The sequence below is a fragment of the Haliotis rubra genome, unplaced genomic scaffold, assembly GCF_003918875.1.
Source record: "Haliotis rubra isolate DU_JTF1 unplaced genomic scaffold, ASM391887v1 Scf419, whole genome shotgun sequence".
NCBI classification, from domain to species: Eukaryota; Metazoa; Mollusca; class Gastropoda; order Lepetellida; family Haliotidae; genus Haliotis; species Haliotis rubra.
Genome location: NW_025767101.1, coordinates 234,784 through 254,695, shown reverse-complemented (window position 1 = coordinate 254,695; position 19,912 = coordinate 234,784). Strand labels below are relative to the sequence as shown.

The window sequence follows — 19,912 nt, the reverse complement described above, 5'->3', positions numbered from 1 at the left end:
TACAGCTTACACTCTTACCATGCTAACATGATCAAACACAAGGAACCTCCTAGCCTGAAGATGAATACACTCACTAGTCATGTCAGTAGAGGTCCGGACAGTAGTCCCTGTATATCTTCACCGCTTCTTAGTCTTCCTTCTCTCAGGGGCTGGGCAGTGCCATTGTAGGCACAGTTGATGATCTTTCCCGCTTCAGTATCGGTTCCACATGTGTCGCACTACCAAATACAATGACCTTCCTCTGCAAATACCTGCCAAAACACAAGGACAGTTCAGTAACAGGGCTTTACCTTGACCAGAGTGAGTGAGTGAGTGAGTGAGTGAGTGAGTGAGTGAGTGAGTGAGTGAGGAGGTGAGTGAGTGAGTGAGTGAGTGAGTGAGTGAGTGAGTGAGTGAGTTAAAATTTATAGTCACATCGGCAGTATTTCAGTCATATCGCGACAACGAAAGTTGTAAATTTGTTCATTAACAAATTTATTAACTTAGTTAATATAGATATACTTACTTTTTGCAAAGGACAGTAAACTAACTAGTTTATCACAGATTTACATTTAAAGCTGAAGGTTACTGAAGATCAATTCACTTCAATTCAACAGATCTTCACTTGTTGTAAAGTAATGTAACGATGCAGTGTACTGCACTGTACCAGTAAATAATGACCATAATTTATGCACTTTGTACTTTCTGTAAAGAATTTGGTACAATAATTATCACTGTATCCCCTTGGAGTCAGTATATTTTTTAAACATGTCCATTCTATATGTCTGTGCAGGGGCTCGATTTAGTGCTTAATTGTTACTTGCACTGGTGCAGTCCAATATTACAATGTGCAACCTAATTATTACTATTAGTCTAACTTTCACCAGGTGCAAGTCAATTTTTGAGTGGGTAAACTTTTAAATAAAACATCTAAATAATTCAATAGCATATTTCTTTCATTACATATTTCAACAAAAGCAGAGCAATGGGAGTTTCGCTGGTGCAACCAGGTTTTATCTTAGGTTGCACCAGGTGCAAGTAGGCTACCATCTCTTAAATCAAACCCTGCTGTGCTTATTGGATGCACATTTCTGTGTAAAACACTGAAACAGATTGAAAACATTCCAGTCTGCAAGCTGTCTCTGAGCATCCTTTAAATGTTACTGTCACAATACAGACAATTATTACCTACGAGGGCGAACATATCGGGGTTCATATTTTTCATACGATGCTCTAGGGCAAAATATCACTTTGTCATGGTGACGTGACGTCATTAACAATGCTATGACGTCACGTTTCTTCTGTGACGTTGCGTTCTACATGCCGCGGTGGGTAGACAGCCTATGTTTGAAAGTAGATTTGGGGTATTTTCCTCAATTTGACGACTTCGGTAATAAACAGAATATTATATTCGTGCCCATATCATACTATGTTTACAACACTCGTGCCTAAATAACGGTATATCCCTTGCTCTCGCTCGGGAAATACCAACATTTAGGCACTTGTGTCGTAAACATAGTATGACAAGGGCACTGATATAATATCCTCTATTTACAAGTCGGTTAAGACTGACTTGCATATAGAAGTAGAAGGAACCTGAACACATGAAAGTCATTATGAATAATAACTTCCTTATTGTCTGTAACCATTTTTCAAGTTAGTTTCAATATGATAGACAGCACTCAATTTCATACACTAAATTTCAAGGTCCAGTATGATACTAAACACAGTTTTGTCTGATGCAGTGCTGGGAATTTGGATGATTTTAAATCTGCATGAGATAAGATATGATTTTGTTGTTATGACAAAGTCGCAATGAGCATGTGTATGCTTGTGCATCTGTGGCTAAATAATCATAATAATACTAATAATAGTCGAGACCAAGGTCACTTTTAAGAGAAAATAAATAAAACCGCTTTTTCTGTTTAAAATTACATATCTCTCACATAGCAGGAAATATTATACTGCGCATTTTTCCGTGTAGACTACATGAATTATCCAATGAATACTGTTATTATCATCATTATTATAATCATATTTATTATTATTATTATACAAAACTACTAATCATGCTACTTGAGCTTCTGATAATTCAGCTCTTAAACACTAAAGGATGAAAGGTGGTCCCAAACCAAAATCTTCTAAAGAAACCAAATGGTTGCTCTCTAATTGCAGCATATTCATGATTTTGCTGCCTTGTCAGAACAATACAGGAAGCGATTCGGGTCTTCGGGTCTGAATTGGTCTTCAGCTACCCATGCTTGTCTTAAGAGACCGCCTCCGTGGTGTAGTGGTTAGAGCGTCTGCCCGGAGAGCGGTAGGTCGTGGGTTCGATCCCCGACCGCGTCATACCAAAACACGTTAAAAACTGGACTGGTCGGCTCGGTGTCTGAGTGGGGTATTCGTGCTTCACTGCGGCATGGTATCTCAGTGGGCTAGCACTATAAAACCAGCTTAAGTCTGGGCTAGTACAAGCAGCCGCACATACACATACACACGCATGCACGCATATTCTCCAGCACGACGTTAAACCCAATTTCACCTCACCTCACCTTGTCTGAAGAGGCAACTAACAGGACTGGGTGGTCAGACTTGCTGACTTGGTCGACACATGTATTCATGTCCAAATTACGTAGATCGATGCTCATGCTGTTGATCACTGAATTGTCTGGTCCAGACTTGATTATTTACAGACCACCGCCATATAAATGAAAAATTGCTGAGTGCGGCATTAAACAACAAACAAGAAACAAAAACAAAATGGAAAAATACAGAACGCTATCTTACTACAAATACTATTTATATAGACACCATGTATTCATGTAACATGTAAATGTCATACATATTATAACATTCTACATATGTATTTTCAAGTCCAAACGTTGGTGTTTTTCACTTATCTTAACATGCATAACAAAACATTGATTCTTCACGAATATACAACCTACACTATCATAAAGTAGAGTAGAGTTTAAATATTAGGTATTTGTGAAAGCAATAGTTTCAAGTATTTCCTGGTCTTGATCATGTATTCACGAGGAGAATCACATGGCTATTCTCCTCACACGCCCAGTGGTGACACAGGGAGGCTGGGAAAGCAACACTCTATGTATCCTAGACTTTGGACCACTGGACAATGAATACTCTTAACAGGGCTTACATGTGACAATGCTGACAGCCTTTCTGAATCCATGATTCAATTTCCATATCATACAGTTATCCACATGAAATCTGCTGTTTCTATCTACATCGTTTAACCAGTGGTCACTAGCAGGTCAAACATTAACAACCGATTAACAGGATTAATGAAATATAGCATGGTTAGGTGAAATGCTGATTTTTAGCCATCAACATTTTAGAAATACTAAAACAGTAATCAAGACTTTTCAAAAGTGAGGGTGGGGTGAGTGGCAGCAGGGGTGTTAGAGGGTGGAACTGGCGCTTATTTAATGGAGCCGAACGTTTGACTAAACATACCAAAGGCAAGTTCTGCCAGCGCTACGCATAGCACAGGTTATGATATAATTTTGAACATCACTAGTATGCAAGGCTGGCTAGATTATTGTTTTCTATCCAACTACATGTTTAAGCAGACTGTTTTTCACATGGCTGAATTGGGGAGGATTCTGTTTGAATAGCGAAGAAAGAAACTTATTTCAAATTTCAACACTAGAGAATATCAATTTATTTGGCAGAGCAATGGCCAGAGGCAACATGAGATACTCACACTGTTCTGGCACCACCGGAGTGAAAGGCACCTGTTTCTAGTACGATTTAAACTCTAATTACCATCTTATATTTTTAGGATATTGGTTTTATTTTTTAGGTTAATTTACTATACTTTACTACATGGAAAGTTATTTTACCAAGTCAGGTTACCTGGATCATAATTTCACTAGCTCAAAAGAAAAGAAAGCAGCCATTGGAGTGAGTGAGTAAGTTTAGTTTTATGCCGCTTTTAGCAACGTTCCAGCAATATCATGGCGGGGACACCAGAAATGGAGCTTCACACATTGTACCCATGTAGGGCCATTGGAACAGAGCACTGGTTATTGTTCATACTGTAGCTACCCCAGTAAAACTTATTTATAAATCACTTCAGCAATGTATGGCTGACTATTGTGAGTGACCAACCAGGAAAATGTTTATCATTATACCCACACAATAAATCCACTGCAACTGAGAAACTGCCCATAAAGCTGTTGGTTTTTCAGCCCTGACGTCATCCTCCTTCATCAGGATGACGTCAACTCATTCCCTCCTATCATCCCAAAGTTTCATCTTGAGATCAGTTTGAATGACAAGACACTAAATATAGCCATCCATCCATCACTCTTCTTATGCTTATCATTCAGAGAAATACTGTGCTTAGTTAGAGATATGATTGACGGAGGTGATGACACCATCACATCCCGAAACAAAACTGTGACAATGCATAGGTCCATGATACACACCATATTGTGACCCATTATTGTGATACATAGAATGCCCTCAGTATAATGATATCTGTCGCATCGTGACCTATTATCATCATTGTGATATGCATCCCACTGTGACCTGACCATTTTATCAGTTATCTTACTGTGACAATGCTATCAAGAAACAAATCAGATTATGACCTCATTATAATGCATAACCGAAAATATGAGCAAGACCTCCCTCTCAAATACATACACAATGACCTCACTACCATGATACATATTGTGACCTCCCTATTATGAGATGAAGAGTAATAACTGCGACCTCACTACCATGACACATATATTGTGATCTTACTGTTATGACAGAAAGTAATCACAGTGACCAGCCTACAAATTACACATATCATGTATAAAGTGACCTCACTATTATGACAGAAAGTTATCACAGCTGACCCGCCTTACATATTACATACACATGTCATGTATATAGTGACCTCACTATTATGACAGAAAGTAATCACAGCGACCCACCTACATATTACACAAGTCATGTATATAGTGACCTCTCACTATTATGACAGAAAGTAATCACAGCGACCCCACTACAAATTACACATGTCATGTATATATAGTGACCTCACTATTATGACAGAAAGTAATCACAGCTGACCCCTACTACAAATTACACATTTCATGTATAAAGTGACCTCACTATTATGACAGAAAGTAATCACAGCGACCATACATATCATGTATATAGTGACATGTCATGTATATAGTGACCTCACTATTATGACAGAAAGTAATCACAGCCACTTACCCACTACAAATTACACATGTCATGTATATATAGTGACCTCACTATTATGACAGAAAGTAATCACAGCGACCAGCCTACATATCACATGTCGTACTATATTACACATGTACATATATATATAGTGAACTCACTATTATGACAGAAAGTAATCACAGCTGACCATACCACATATTACACATATCATGTATATATAGTGACCTCACTATTATGACAGAAAGTAATCACAGTGACCCGCCTACATATTACACATATCATGTATATATAGTGACCTCACTATTATGACAGAAAGTAATCACAGCTGACCAGCCTACATATCACATGTCATGTATATAGTGACTTCACTATTATGACAGAAAGTAATCACAGTGACCATTACCTACATATTACACATATCATGTATAAAGTGACCTCACTATTACGACAGAAAGTAATCACAGCCAATCCTACATATTACACATATCATGTATATATAGTGACCTCATTATTATGACAGAAAGTAATCACAGTGACCACCATATTACCTATCATATTACACATGTCATGTATATAGTGAACTCACTATTATGACAGAAAGTAATCACAGTAATCACAATGACCACTTATTACATATTACACATATCATGTATATAGTGACCTCACCATTATTATGACAGAAAAGTAATCACAGCGAATCCCATTTCAAATTACACATGTCATGTATATAGCTTAACCTCACTATTATGACAGAAAGTAATCACAGCTTACCATACATATCACACATGTCATGTATATAGTGACTTCACTATTATGACAGAAAGTAATCACAGCTGACCCCACTTCAAATTACACATGTCATGTATATAGCTTACCTCACTATTATGACAGAAAGTAATCACAGCTGACCAGCACTTCTACATATCACACATGTCATGTATATAGTGACTTCACTATTATGACAGAAAGTAATCACAGCTTAATTCCCACTTCAAATTACACATGTCATGTATATAGTGACCTCACTATTATGACAGAAAGTAATCACAGCGACCCCACTTCAAATTACACATGTCATGTATATAGCTTAATCTCACTATTATGACAGAAAGTAATCACAGCGACCACTACATATCACACATGTCATGTATATAGTGACTCCACTATTATGACAGAAAGTAATCACAGTGACCCACCTACATATTACACATATCATGTATAAAGTGACCTCACTATTACGACAGAAAGTAATCACAGGGACCATACATATTACACATATCATGTATATATAGTGACCTCACTATTATGACAGAAAGTAATCACAGTGACCTCACTTACATATTACACATGTCATGTATATAGTGAACTCACTATTATGACAGAAAGTGATCACAGCGACCACTACATATTACACATGTCATGTATATAGTGACCTCACTATTATGACAGAAAGTAATCACAGCAACCCATACCTACAAATTACACATGTCATGTATATAGCGACCTCACTATTATGACAGAAAGTAATCACAGCGACCCCACTACAAATTACACGTCATGTATAAAGTGACCTCACTATTATGACAGAAAGTAATCACAGCGACCCGCCTACATATTACACATGTCATGTATAAAGTGACCTCACTATTATGACAGAAAGTAATCACAGCGACCCGCCTACATATTACACATGTCATGTATATAGTGACCTCACTATTATGACAGAAAGTAATCACAACGACCCCACTACATATTACACATGTCATGTATATATAGTGACCTCACTATTATGACAGAAAGTAATCACAGTGACCAGCCTACAAATTACACATATCATGTATAAAGTGACCTCACTATTACGACAGAAAGTGATCACAGCTGACCACTACATATTACACATATCATGTATATAAAGTGACCTCACTATTATGACAGAGAGTAATCACAGCTGAACTACCACTACATATTACACATGTCATGTATATAGTGAACTCACTATTATGACAGAAAGTAATCACAGCGACCACCTACATATTACACATGTCATGTATATAGTGACCTCACTATTATGACAGAAAGTAATCACAGCGACCCCACTACAAATTACACATGTCATGTATATAGCGACCTCACTATTATGACAGAAAGTAATCACAGCGACCCCACTACAAATTACACGTCATGTATAAAGTGACCTCACTATTATGACAGAAAGTAATCACAGCGACCCGCCTACATATTACACATGTCATGTATAAAGTGGCCTCACTATTATGACAGAAAGTAATCACAGCTGACCCGCCTACATATTACACATGTCATGTATAAAGTGACCTCACTATTATGACAGAAAGTAATCACAGCGACCCGCCTACATATTACACATGTCATGTATATAGTGACCTCACTATTATGACAGAAAGTAATCACAGCGACCCGCCTACATATTACACATGTCATGTATATATAGTGACCTCACTATTATGACAGAAAGTAATCACAGTGACCCGCCTACAAATTACACATATCATGTATAAAGTGACCTCACTATTACGACAGAAAGTAATCACAGCGACCCGCCTACATATTACACATATCATGTATATATAGTGACCTCACTATTATGACAGGAAGTAATCACAAGCGACCCACTACATATTACACATGTCATGTATATAGTGAACTCACTATTATGACAGAAAGTAATCACAGCGACCACTTACATATTACACATGTCATGTATATAGTGACCTCACTATTATGACAGAAAGTAATCACAGGCGACCCACTACAAATTACACATGTCATGTATATAGCTTACCTCACTATTATGACAGAAAGTAATCACAGCTGACCCACTACAAATTACACATGTCATGTATAAAGTGACCTCACTATTATGACAGAAAGTAATCACAGCGACCGCATACATATTACATGTCATGTATAAAGTGACCTCACTATTATGACAGAAAGTAATCACAGGCGACCCACTACATATTACACATGTCATGTATATAGTGACCTCACTATTATGACAGAAAGTAATCCTAGCGACCCACTACATATTACACATGTCATGTATATATAGTGACCTCACTATTATGACAGAAAGTAATCACAGCGACCACGCCTACATATTACACGATATATATAGTGACCTCACTATTATGACAGAAAGTAATCACAACGACCCCACTACATATTACATGTCATGTATATATAGTGACCTCCCTATTATGACAGAAGTAATCACAGCGACCCACCATACATATTACACATATCATGTATAGTGACCTCACTATATTATGACAGAAAGTAATCTGGCGACCACTGCTACATATTACACATGTCATGTATATATGGTGAACTCACTATTATGACAGAGAGTAATCATGTGACCACCTACATATACACATGTCATGTATATATAGTGACCTCACTATTATGACAGAAAGTAATCACAGTGACCCGCCTACAAATTACACATATCATGTATAAAGTGACCTCACTATTATGACAGAAAGTAATCACAGTGACCAGCCTACATATTACACATATCATGTATATATAGTGACCTCACTATTATGACGAAGTAATCACAGTGACCATCCTACAAATTACACATATCATGTATAAAGTGACCTCACTATTATCACAGAAAGTAATCACAGCGACCAGCCTACATATTACACATGTCATGTATATATAGTGACCTCACTATTATGACAGAAAGTAATCACAGCGGACCCACTACATATTACACATATCATGTATATATAGTGACCTCACTATTATGACAGAAAGTAATCACAGCGACCCCACTACATATTACACATGTCATGTATATATAGTGACCTCACTATTATGACAGAAAGTAATCACAGCGACCCACTACAAATTACACATGTCATGTATATAGTGACCTCACTATTATGACAGAAAGTAATCACAGCAACCCCACTACATATTACATGTCATGTATATAGTGACCTCACTATTATGACAGAAAGTAACCACAGCAACCCACTACAAATTACACATGTCATGTATATAGTGACCTCACTATTATGACAGAGTAACCACAGCAACCCACTACATATTACACATATCATGTATAAAGTGACCTCACTATTATGACAGAAAGTAATCATGTGGCGACCCACTACATATTACACATATCATGTATATATAGTGACCTCACTATTATGACAAAGTAATCACAGCGACCCCACTACATATTACACATGTCATGTATATATAGTGACCTCACTATTATGACAGAAAGTAATCACAGCGACCCCACTACAAATTACACATGTCATGTATATAGTGACCTCACTATTATGACAGAAAGTAATCACAGCAACCCCACTACATATTACACATATCATGTATATATAGTGACCTCACTATTATGACAGAAAGTAATCACAGCGACCCCACTACAAATTACACATGTCATGTATATAGTGACCTCACTATTATGACAGAAAGTAATCACAGCAACCCCACTACATATTACACATATCATGTATATAGTGACCTGACTATTATGACAGAAAGTAATCACAGCAACCCCACTACATATTACACATATCATGTATATATAGTGACCTCACTATTATGACAGAAAGTAATCACAGCGACCCCACTACACATTACACTGAGCAGTGATAGGGTATTAGACAATTAAACATGACTTCAGGGATAGAAACCTCTCAAAATGTCCCACTAGACCACAGGACCAGTGAGTTTACAATAACTAGTGGTCCTGTCTCAACTTCACTGGTCCAAAACAACATTCGTAGATTTACTAAACTATCAATACAAACTTGTATTCCTAATATTTCTAAGTGTGACAATAGTGTTTAACCATGCAGGATATATCATATCTGTGCTATTGCGATGTCAACTGTGACTATGGCCATGACGATATACTAAAGCTGTTCATCCAATATCACTGGTTTGTATGTATCACTATTACAACATTCTACACGATCCACAGGAAATATAGGACTATAGAAACAGCAATACACAATTAGTCAATTTGAAAATGTTCAAACACAACGAGCAATAAGGTTGATAAATGTGCACAATAAACACAAAATCAATTATCTTATTGCCAGATGCTTCACGGTGCTTGGCACAACTGGTAATAGCCACATGAAGATCATGAATGAGATAAACAATGTGAGTATCCAACTGTTGCAAACAATCATGCTATACTGAAACAAGAGTCCCTGTGAATACATTTCACTCCTGTAGGATAATGTATTAAAGATATATGTGAAAACATATGGCCACAAAAACTAAAACAGCTCCAATTAATTAAGCTCAGTGTTAAGACTACAAGGTATTACCGGTTTACTGCAATATACCTTTCAAACAATATATATTGTAATATGTCTTACTGAGAACCAGTATATTGGGTAAAGAACACCTATGACATTTTTCTGATCATCTTTATGGTTTAAATTAAAATCTACACAGACCTTCATTCACAACAGATGTTTTCCTGTGTTATTCAATGACAAAACTGCATAATGTAAAGCTATAAATTGTATAAAAAAAAGAAAATAGAATCCCTGACTATGCAACCTAATTTTGAGATTGCTGTTATCAGAACCATAACATATATGTTCAGGGACTTATAATGTAGAAAATAGGATTGACATGTACAATTAGTGTCACTCACTGTCAGACACTTAAGTTCCCAATATATCACAGCGTTTCCGTTCTCCGGCATATGCCGGCTTTTTGCTGGTAAAAATGGCCCAGGACCGATAAATTCAAATGCTGCCGGTCTTCGTGTCCGGTAAACATAAAATCATAAAATGCATAATACAAGTCATGCCATGTATATCAATGTCAACGAGAAGTCGTTCAAGAATAACTTCTATCTAAATATAGTTTCGAGAACTTACGATTTCGTCTCGTAAACAAACCAAATCACGTGATGTAATGTACGAAATGTGATTGGTCAATGTTTTTGTCAGTCATTCTGAATAATTTGTGTGTTCTTTGTATCTCGTCCCCGTATAATAATATGTAGGCTTACGAATTGTCGCGAAATGTACGATCATTATCAGATTGTTAAAAGCACATGGTGACTGTCAAAGCGTGAAAATGGCAAGTAAAAGCAGGCGATGCTTTCCACTTTCTTCGATTGGTAAAAGAAAGGTTTGTGAATCGGAAGAGCGATCAAAATGAACTGAGAACAGATGTAGAAACCAGTAAGCGACTCAATAAAGGGGAAAGCCTCTGTTCAAGTGGGAACTCTAAAGCTAAAATACGCAAATTTAAATCTGAGTGGCTGACAGAGTTCAAATGGCTTCGTTACGAGGATGACAGTGGAAGTGTTTTAATGTTCTGTAAAATATGCGAACATGCAGCAAAAGTGAATGGATTCACCAAAGGATGTATAAATTTGAAAAAGTCTGCATTAAGAGAACACCGCGACAGTGCTTCCCATCATCATGCTGTAACAACAAGTTTTCATCAAAATGCAATGACTACGCATCTGAACGCTGCAACTGAGAAATCTGATGCAAAGTTAACAGCTATGATGAGAACTGTATTATTATACATGGCACAAGAAAATTTGGCGACTGTTAAATTTTCTGGATTGATCGAGTTACTGAAAAAAAATGGCTGTTCAAGTTTGACTGGTGATGTCTACACACATTCCGATAGCATTGGAGAAATGGAAGATGCATTGCTAAAAAGTACGATGAATGAAATGAAAGACAAAATTTCTAAAAGTGAGTTCGTGGGAATCATCATTGATGAGACTGTAAATGTGACAGTTGAAAAAAAACTTATAATATTTGTGAAAATTTTGAAAGGCGCAAAATGGGTTGCCAGAAACACTATTTATTGGAAACTACTCCGTTCACAGTGGTACAGCAGAATCGTGACAAATTAAGTGCACGAAGTACTTGCAGAATGGAATATTCCTCTTGAAAAGGTTATTGGACTGGGTTCAGGCGGTTGCAGCCGTTATGGCGGGAAGAGAGCGGTGTTGGTCTTAGAATGAATGAAGGGGGTTCCCCTTACATGATCCACGTGCATTGTATTGCACATAGGGTGGCACTGGCGTCTGCAGGCGCTGCAAAAGTATCTAAAACAGTAGCAGAATATCGGCCGGACACTGAATGACATTTATAAACTGTACGAATATTCAGCAACTTCGGTATAACCGATTCGCAAAATTATCGCAAGTTTTGGAGGATTCAGACTTTTCAAGTTTAAAACAACCATGCAGTGTCAGATGGTTGTCTGTGGGAAACGCCGTCAAAAGTGCAAAAAACAATTGGCCAGCCCTTGTTATGGAAATTGAAGAGGAGGCCGCCAACAGAAATAACAGTGCAGCTGTTAATATTCAGAAGAAGATCCAAACGTATTCGTTCATTGCCACCACTTACATGCTCTCGGATGTCTTGTACTACATGGACAAGTTTATAAAGATATTTCAGAAAGAAAATCTCAACATTGGCATGGTTATGCCAATAGTAAATCGACTTGCACTTCACTGATGGAGTTGATAACAACTCCAGGCGAAAGTGAAAGTATTTCACAGAAAATCTCCAGAAAGGATATTTCAGGGCGTGAAACTCAAATGCGCAGATGCTGGTTCTATTCGTTGCATTTCAAAACATGAGAAAAGGATTTATTGAAGAACTATGCAGTAATCTACAAGCTAGATTTCCAGAAGAGAGTTTACATGTTTTGACATGCCTTGATAAGGTTCTGAACCCCATTCGCTTTTCCTGAATCACAAGGCGACATTGTCGCATACGCCGGGATTCCCTTGGCGTGTTGATAACTCAGTTCAGCCCTGTGATTGGACGAGAGGAAAATGATGTCACAGGCGTTGTCAATGGCGACCGTGCTAGGAAAGACTTCAGCCATTACAAAACAACTGTCCGTGGTCTCGGCACGCTTCACTGGAAACAAACTGTCGTGCCATTATTATGGAATATGGTGACATTTACCCAGACTTTGCTGTGTTGGCAAAGATTGCCATGACAATCCCAGTGAGCAGCGTGGCTGCAGAGAGGGGGTTCAGCCTCCAAAATCTGGTTCACAATCCCCGACGCAATCGACTGTCACAGGATCGGTTGAATACTCTCATGACATTAAACATGCACGCAGGAGAAAAGAACATCGAAAAAGCAAGAGTCATTTTCCGAAATAAAAACAGAAAACTCTAAAAGGTATGGTTATATTATCTTCATTGAATTAAAGTATCATTGCATAACTCTTATATAAATTGTGACCGCCAGATTGCGTACAGGACCGGAAAATGAAATGATCGCCGGACACTGTGGCCGGTAAAAAAATTACCCAGCGGAAACACTGTATCATACAATATGGGTATCTGCCCTACTCAGTGTAATATCAGTTTCTTTTTATTAATATGGATTGGTGCAATTTTCATGAAAGCAAATCAAATTTAATTGGGTTATGGTGATTCACCATACATGTATTTAACTTTGAAATCATTATACAACTCTATCATACACAACTCTGTAGACTTTACGCTTTGGGGCAATCAAATATTCACACTGAAATGTTTCACTTCCAGTCTGTAACTAGTCAAGAGTCCAAAGTCTAGCACACTTTAACTCAGATATGCAAATGTTATAGTCACCACATCAGCGAATACTCATCCAAATACAGACAAAAAGGCTAACATCTACTATAATCTCTAAAATAAGGAAACAAATAAGATACAAGTATGAGGCGATACCATTTGTCATATCAAACAAGTCTGCATTTATCATAGTCAATTATTTGGAAATACAATGTAAACAAAATTAGTTGTTATGTCAGATGGTATGGGAATAAACCAACTACTGTAGTAGCGGTGAAACAGTACGGTACTTATTGCGGTACAAGGCCTTCGGTTCGGTTCGGTCGATTTCGGTACGGTATATGAGATATGATCATAATGCAGAAAACTGACGACAAGAGCCAAACCGTACAATGTTTAATAACATGGAAAAAAATAACAACCTTTGTTATTTTGAATGAACAAAACTGTCATTTTATGACTAGATAGAAATGATGGTACGAAAAACGAAAATACCATATTTTTGGATTGCATTACGGCATATCAAACCGGAGGCAAAATAATGTGGTTCTACTAATAGCTCGGTATACCATATCAGCCTTACCAAATAGTCCCCTACACTGTTACCATGGTTACTAGTCTCAGACTGACTGGCTGGTGTCCCTGTCTTTCCTGTGCACAGTCCAAACTTTTGTCAATATGGTTGTATTTTGGTTTTAATCAGCATTTATAGAGAATAAAAAATGGTCACCAAATCAAATGGCTGTGGTTCTTGTCACATGACGTATGAATTGATGGCGTCATTAGTGATAACAATAATAATCATGATGATCAGAGAGGAAACTACAGGTACTGTTATCAGTCACTTCATGTCAACCTTCCTTAAAGAATGTTTATCATGATGTCGTAACATGGTATTGACTTACAAACAAGGATAAGTTGAGCACCGACCTGACAATTGACCTGTATTAGCATGTATGAGTGCCGCCCACTGGCGCTTGTCATTGTTAGTGAAGGGGCCCCAGGTTGTCCGCGATCAAGGCGTGTGCAGCTTCGCGCGGAATCAATTTCATCGTCATGCAATGCACATGCACTAGCCTACATCTGCTCTACCTTTCACAAACCAAATGGGTTAGCTCATTGCCGTGCACCACATACTTCTCGTAAACGCTTTCTCTGCACCGGTCCAACTTATCCTTGTTTGCCAATGCCAGTAACATTGTGCACTGCACTTCTCTTGCATCATGCATTAGTGGTGCAATACAGAACTGTATCACGATTAGGGGTGTCGCGATACGCGAATGTATCGATGCATCGATATATTTTTACTGACGATACGATACACGATACATGCTTGCGTGTATCGATTCTTATTTAAAACTTTATCGATTCAAATTTTTATGCTATATCCATCTCCTTCAAAGTCTTGATAGTAAAATTATGCGAGATCGCTTCGATAAATAGATGTAGCTAGCCTTACTTAAAAAAAAATAGGTTGGAAACTAACAGCTTTGTGATTGGCTACACTATTTTGATGGACCAATCAGCGAGCGCATACGTTGCCGGTAAGGTAATGCTATGAAAAGGCGCGAAAATTATGTATCGCGATACATATCGTATCGTGACCTTAAAATCGTGATACGTATCGTATCGTGAGATTGGTGTATCGTGACACCCCTAATCACGATGCTAACAATATAAATCATAGATTTACAACTCCTGAAACACAATATATATACGATTCATTACAAGTTATAGTGATATAAAAACAGGTCAATGGTAACAGCAACTGACCTTATTCTCGAAACGTTCGTAGCCCTAAGAATTCTTAACTTTGATCATAGCCAATGTGTTAAGAATGGGCTTAAGAAGTTTGTATACTACGAACGTTTCGAGAATAGCTAGCCAGTTTATGCAGTTTCTCCAGCATTTCCTGGTTGGACTGACTGACTGAGTTTGGTTTCACGCCGCTTTTAGCAATATTCCAGCAACATCAAGGCGGGGGACACCAGAAATGGGCTTCACACATTGTACCCATGTGGGGATTCGAACCCGGATCTTTGGCGTGACAAGCCAACACTTTAACCGCTAGGCTACCCCACCGCCCCTCCTGGTTGGATGTAAATAGCAGAATCTGCATATTGCCCCTAAGCTCATATTATGTTTCTCCCTTAGAAAATAATATCTTTGCTATTTGAAATTTGAAAACAAATTAGTAATTTAGAACACACAAATACAAATTGTATCAGTACTATCACATCTATATTATTGAGAAAAGGGAATGTATCGTATCACACTCATCATGCTCATATCATTAGGATACATGATATCGGGATATATTGTATCATGGCCTCGGTGTATCCTTCAACAACACGAAGGCTCATATATGTGTGGCCTCTTATATTAGCTAATGAACGATTATAATGCTTGCCCACTGAATTAAAACATGGACATCCTATATCCCAAACTGACTCCAGACTGTTCCTCAAAGCTATTCTAGTGCTAAGATGAATGTAAAGGTGTTATTCAGTCAGCTTGGAAGTGTTTTTAGGGTTAGGTGTGTGTTAATGTACAGTGAACTCTGGAGCACCATTCTGTGTTGTTGGTAGTGTGTGCAGTATAGTTGGACATGTTCAGGCGTTTTTGTTTTGTGTGTACATTTGCCTATTTGCTGTTTTTTGTATTTTATGTAGATGAGAATTTATTTTTGTGACTAAATGAGTGAGTGAGTGCATAGCGAGTGAGTGAGTGAGTTTAGTTTTAATATGCCGCCTTTAGCTATATTCCAGCAATATCACAGTGGGGGACACCAGAAATGGGTTTGCGCACATTGTACCCATGTGGGGATCGAACCTAGTCAGAGTCTTCCATGTGACGAGCGAACACTCTAAGCACTGGACTATCCCACCGTCCATGACTAAATGAGACAGGGTCACTTATCTGAGTGACTGTCCCTTTAGTGGCGTTAGATATGACATTGACAGTGCTGGGCATTAAACTGCTTACATAAAAATAACAAACGTCACAATGCTTCAGCTTTCCTTCCTAGATTAATCCTACATTTAATGATGATACAAGTACAATGTACATCCTGTGTAATGTGAGGTTTACAGTACTGCACTGATGGGACATGACACAGCAAACAATAGTTTGCAGAAACTGGGCATCCTCAGGAAGATGACAGCTATACATTCGAGTGGAGTGTTCTGAGTTCCTTAGGGACCGTTCATAATTTATGACTAGAGGGGGTGATGATAATTTTTATGGAGAAACATGTACAATGTGAATGATCCCCCTAACATTTATGTACAAAATAAGTGACCCCACCTGCATGTCATGTACAAAATCAATGACGCCCCCTCCCCTTCCCATAATTTCTAAGCATAATTATAAAATAGCTCACCCCCCCACAGCCCCAAGTGCATGTGTGCAAAATTTATGACACCCCTTAGCTTCCCAGAACAAAATGGGTGAGCCCTTTTTGAATATTTGAGTGTTGAAAACCTTTTTGGACCATCGCTTATATTATTTTCTCTCTATCACAGACATCAAGAGCAGTGTTTTGTACCTGCTATGTGTACAAATGCTTGACTGGGCATAGTCATCTCAGAAATATCCCATACCAGAAATGACTTTAAGAAAGTTGTGCATGAATAATGCATACTCAGCGTCATTAATAATGGGTCAAATGATATATATCACATGTAAAAAAAAAGTTTCTCAGAAATAATAGAACTAAGAGTGTCATGAATCATAATGTTTAATGTGTTGAGAAACATGACACATTGTGACATACAGACAAAAAGTTCGAACAGCACCAGTAAGCATCAGTTGTATAGACACCCCACACTCACACACAAAATGAAAATAAACATGGAGTACTCTGTCATTCAATATCTTGTGTACCCTCCACACACATCCAAGACACAGGTGCACCTTGCTCTATGCTCCATATCAAGTTCATAAAGAAAACTTGCAGAATCGCATTCCATTCCTCTACTAGAGCTCTGCAGAGTCCTGGGAGATCCCCTGGTGGTGGGTGACATGTGTACACACATCGACAGAGTTCATCCCAGGTATGTTCAATTGGGTTGAGGTGTGGCGAGCATGGTGACCACTCCATCCACTCTACACCCTGCTGCCTCAGGAATTCCTCGACAATCCCGGCCTTATGAGGCCTAGCGTTATCGTCTTGCAGTAAAGAGGGTCAACAATAAAAGCCATGCATAGCTTGCAGGAATGGTACTGCTATAGGAGCCAGAATCTCATCCCGATAACGCTTTTCGGTAAGATTACCGTAGACCAACTGCAGTGGAGTACGCCCAGCAAGAGTTTTCCTTGCCCAAACCATGACTGACCCTCAGCCGAATCAGTTATGTGTGGCCTCAGTCACATCTGTGATTCGCTCTCCACTGAGGCGATAAATCCACTGCCGACCATGATGGAAAGATAAATTGAATTTGCTTTCATCTGTGAAGAGCACATGAGACCATTGACTTTGATTTCAGCGGCCATGATGTCTACTCCATCTCAAACGCACCATTCTAAGTACTGTTCGTTTCATTGTTACACTGGTCTAACAAACACTAGTAGTAGGTAGTATGACACATGGAAAAATATGACAGTCTGTGGGAAAGGTCATGAAACACGTTTGGAGTAATTCACAACAGGCATTTATAAGTACAATATTAAGTTCTGAATATGGGATGGGTACTAAATAAAAAGTACAAGAACATTGGGAGGGTAATCCAAATAGTTAGAAGAGAGGGTCATTATCTTGTGTAGCATAATAAACCTCTGTAGGGTTAAAAAAGGAGACAAGAGATTTACAGCATGATGTATGTTTACAAAATTTTATGGAAACACGGCATATGTTTGGGGTACATTCACAATATTATACAATATCAATATTTTTCTGACACTCTGACATGAAATAAGCGCAGAATATAGGAGCAATGACACTGTTCTATACAGGTTGGGGTAACCTACCGATCAGCCTATAAAAGGCCAAACGGGATATTTATAGGCCATTCTGCCTATTTTGCTATAGGCCGATCAGGCTATATTTGATCATTATTATTAACATTTCACAAATTATCAATTTCCGCACGAAATGGTTTTAGTAGATCACAGAGATAAATAGATAATGGACCTGCTCAGCTTGCAAAAAAATAAGTTTTTGGACAAAATGGAAACTTATATAATGTTCAGGAAAAGATGTTTCATTTAAGAACACAATTTTGCACAGATTTTCATTTTGAAAACTAAAACTGAATATTTATGTCATTAATTTTCAGTGAAAATTGTCAAATATATTATAGTCTTATATTTAATTAGCAATTTCCAAACTCCTTTAATATTATGTGATGAAAATGCTCAAAAAGGGTTTGAATGAAAACCTTAGGACATCAAAACTTGAATGATGTTAATATCCTCATGCGGAAATGCACCACTTCAAATTTATTTGATAAATGTCACATTTATAGGCAAATCGGCCAATAGCAAAATAGGCGGAACGGCCTATTATATCCCGTTTGGCCTATCATAGGCAGATCAGTAGGTTTCCCCAACCTGCTAGATCTATATGTGTGTGACACTGTGAATGCATGAATCATTTGTCGTGACGAGATGAGATCGGTACACAAACTGCATTAATCTGAATGTTTCAGTCGATGAAAGTTTATACTTACATTTATGGAGGAAGTCGATAAAAATGTTACGATTGTGATGATCTTGATCAGTCTTGAATACATTGTGTTGATATGAACTGCAGTTTTCCTTGAACAAGTTCCAAACAAGTCAGCCCACACCGTAGTCTACACTGACATGATAAACCGGAAGCAGATGATCGGACGATCACATGAGGGTAGATTTAAAAGTCGAGCAGGACTTTGATACGGAATGCCAGTAAACACGCAGAAACTGTTGAGTGCAGGCGGACGGTATGTGTTCGTTGCTAATGGCGTGATCGATGACGCGTTCGGTTGTTACAAATTAGGAACGCGTTTATAATGAAACCTGATTTCGGTATCGGTTTGTTGATCAGGTTTGCTATGGCTTAGTCCAAACCTAGGGAAGTTAGATAAAAGAGTTTGTCATTTTCGTAAACGATTTGGATCATGAATTTCATGTTCTCCATAT

The 19,912-nt window shown here is 38.0% G+C and overlaps 1 protein-coding gene across 1 annotated transcript in view; it reads right to left on the bottom strand.

The window, feature by feature from the left end:
- Positions 1-19,660, bottom strand: part of LOC124288488 (NPC intracellular cholesterol transporter 1-like) — a 125,178-nt gene extending 105,518 nt beyond the window's left edge. The window contains 1 exon segment of the mRNA XM_046725009.1: positions 19,462-19,660. Within this exon segment, the coding sequence (XP_046580965.1) occupies positions 19,462-19,524 (63 nt within the window). The 5' untranslated portion in view covers positions 19,525-19,660.
- Positions 19,661-19,912: the final 252 nt, after the last annotated feature.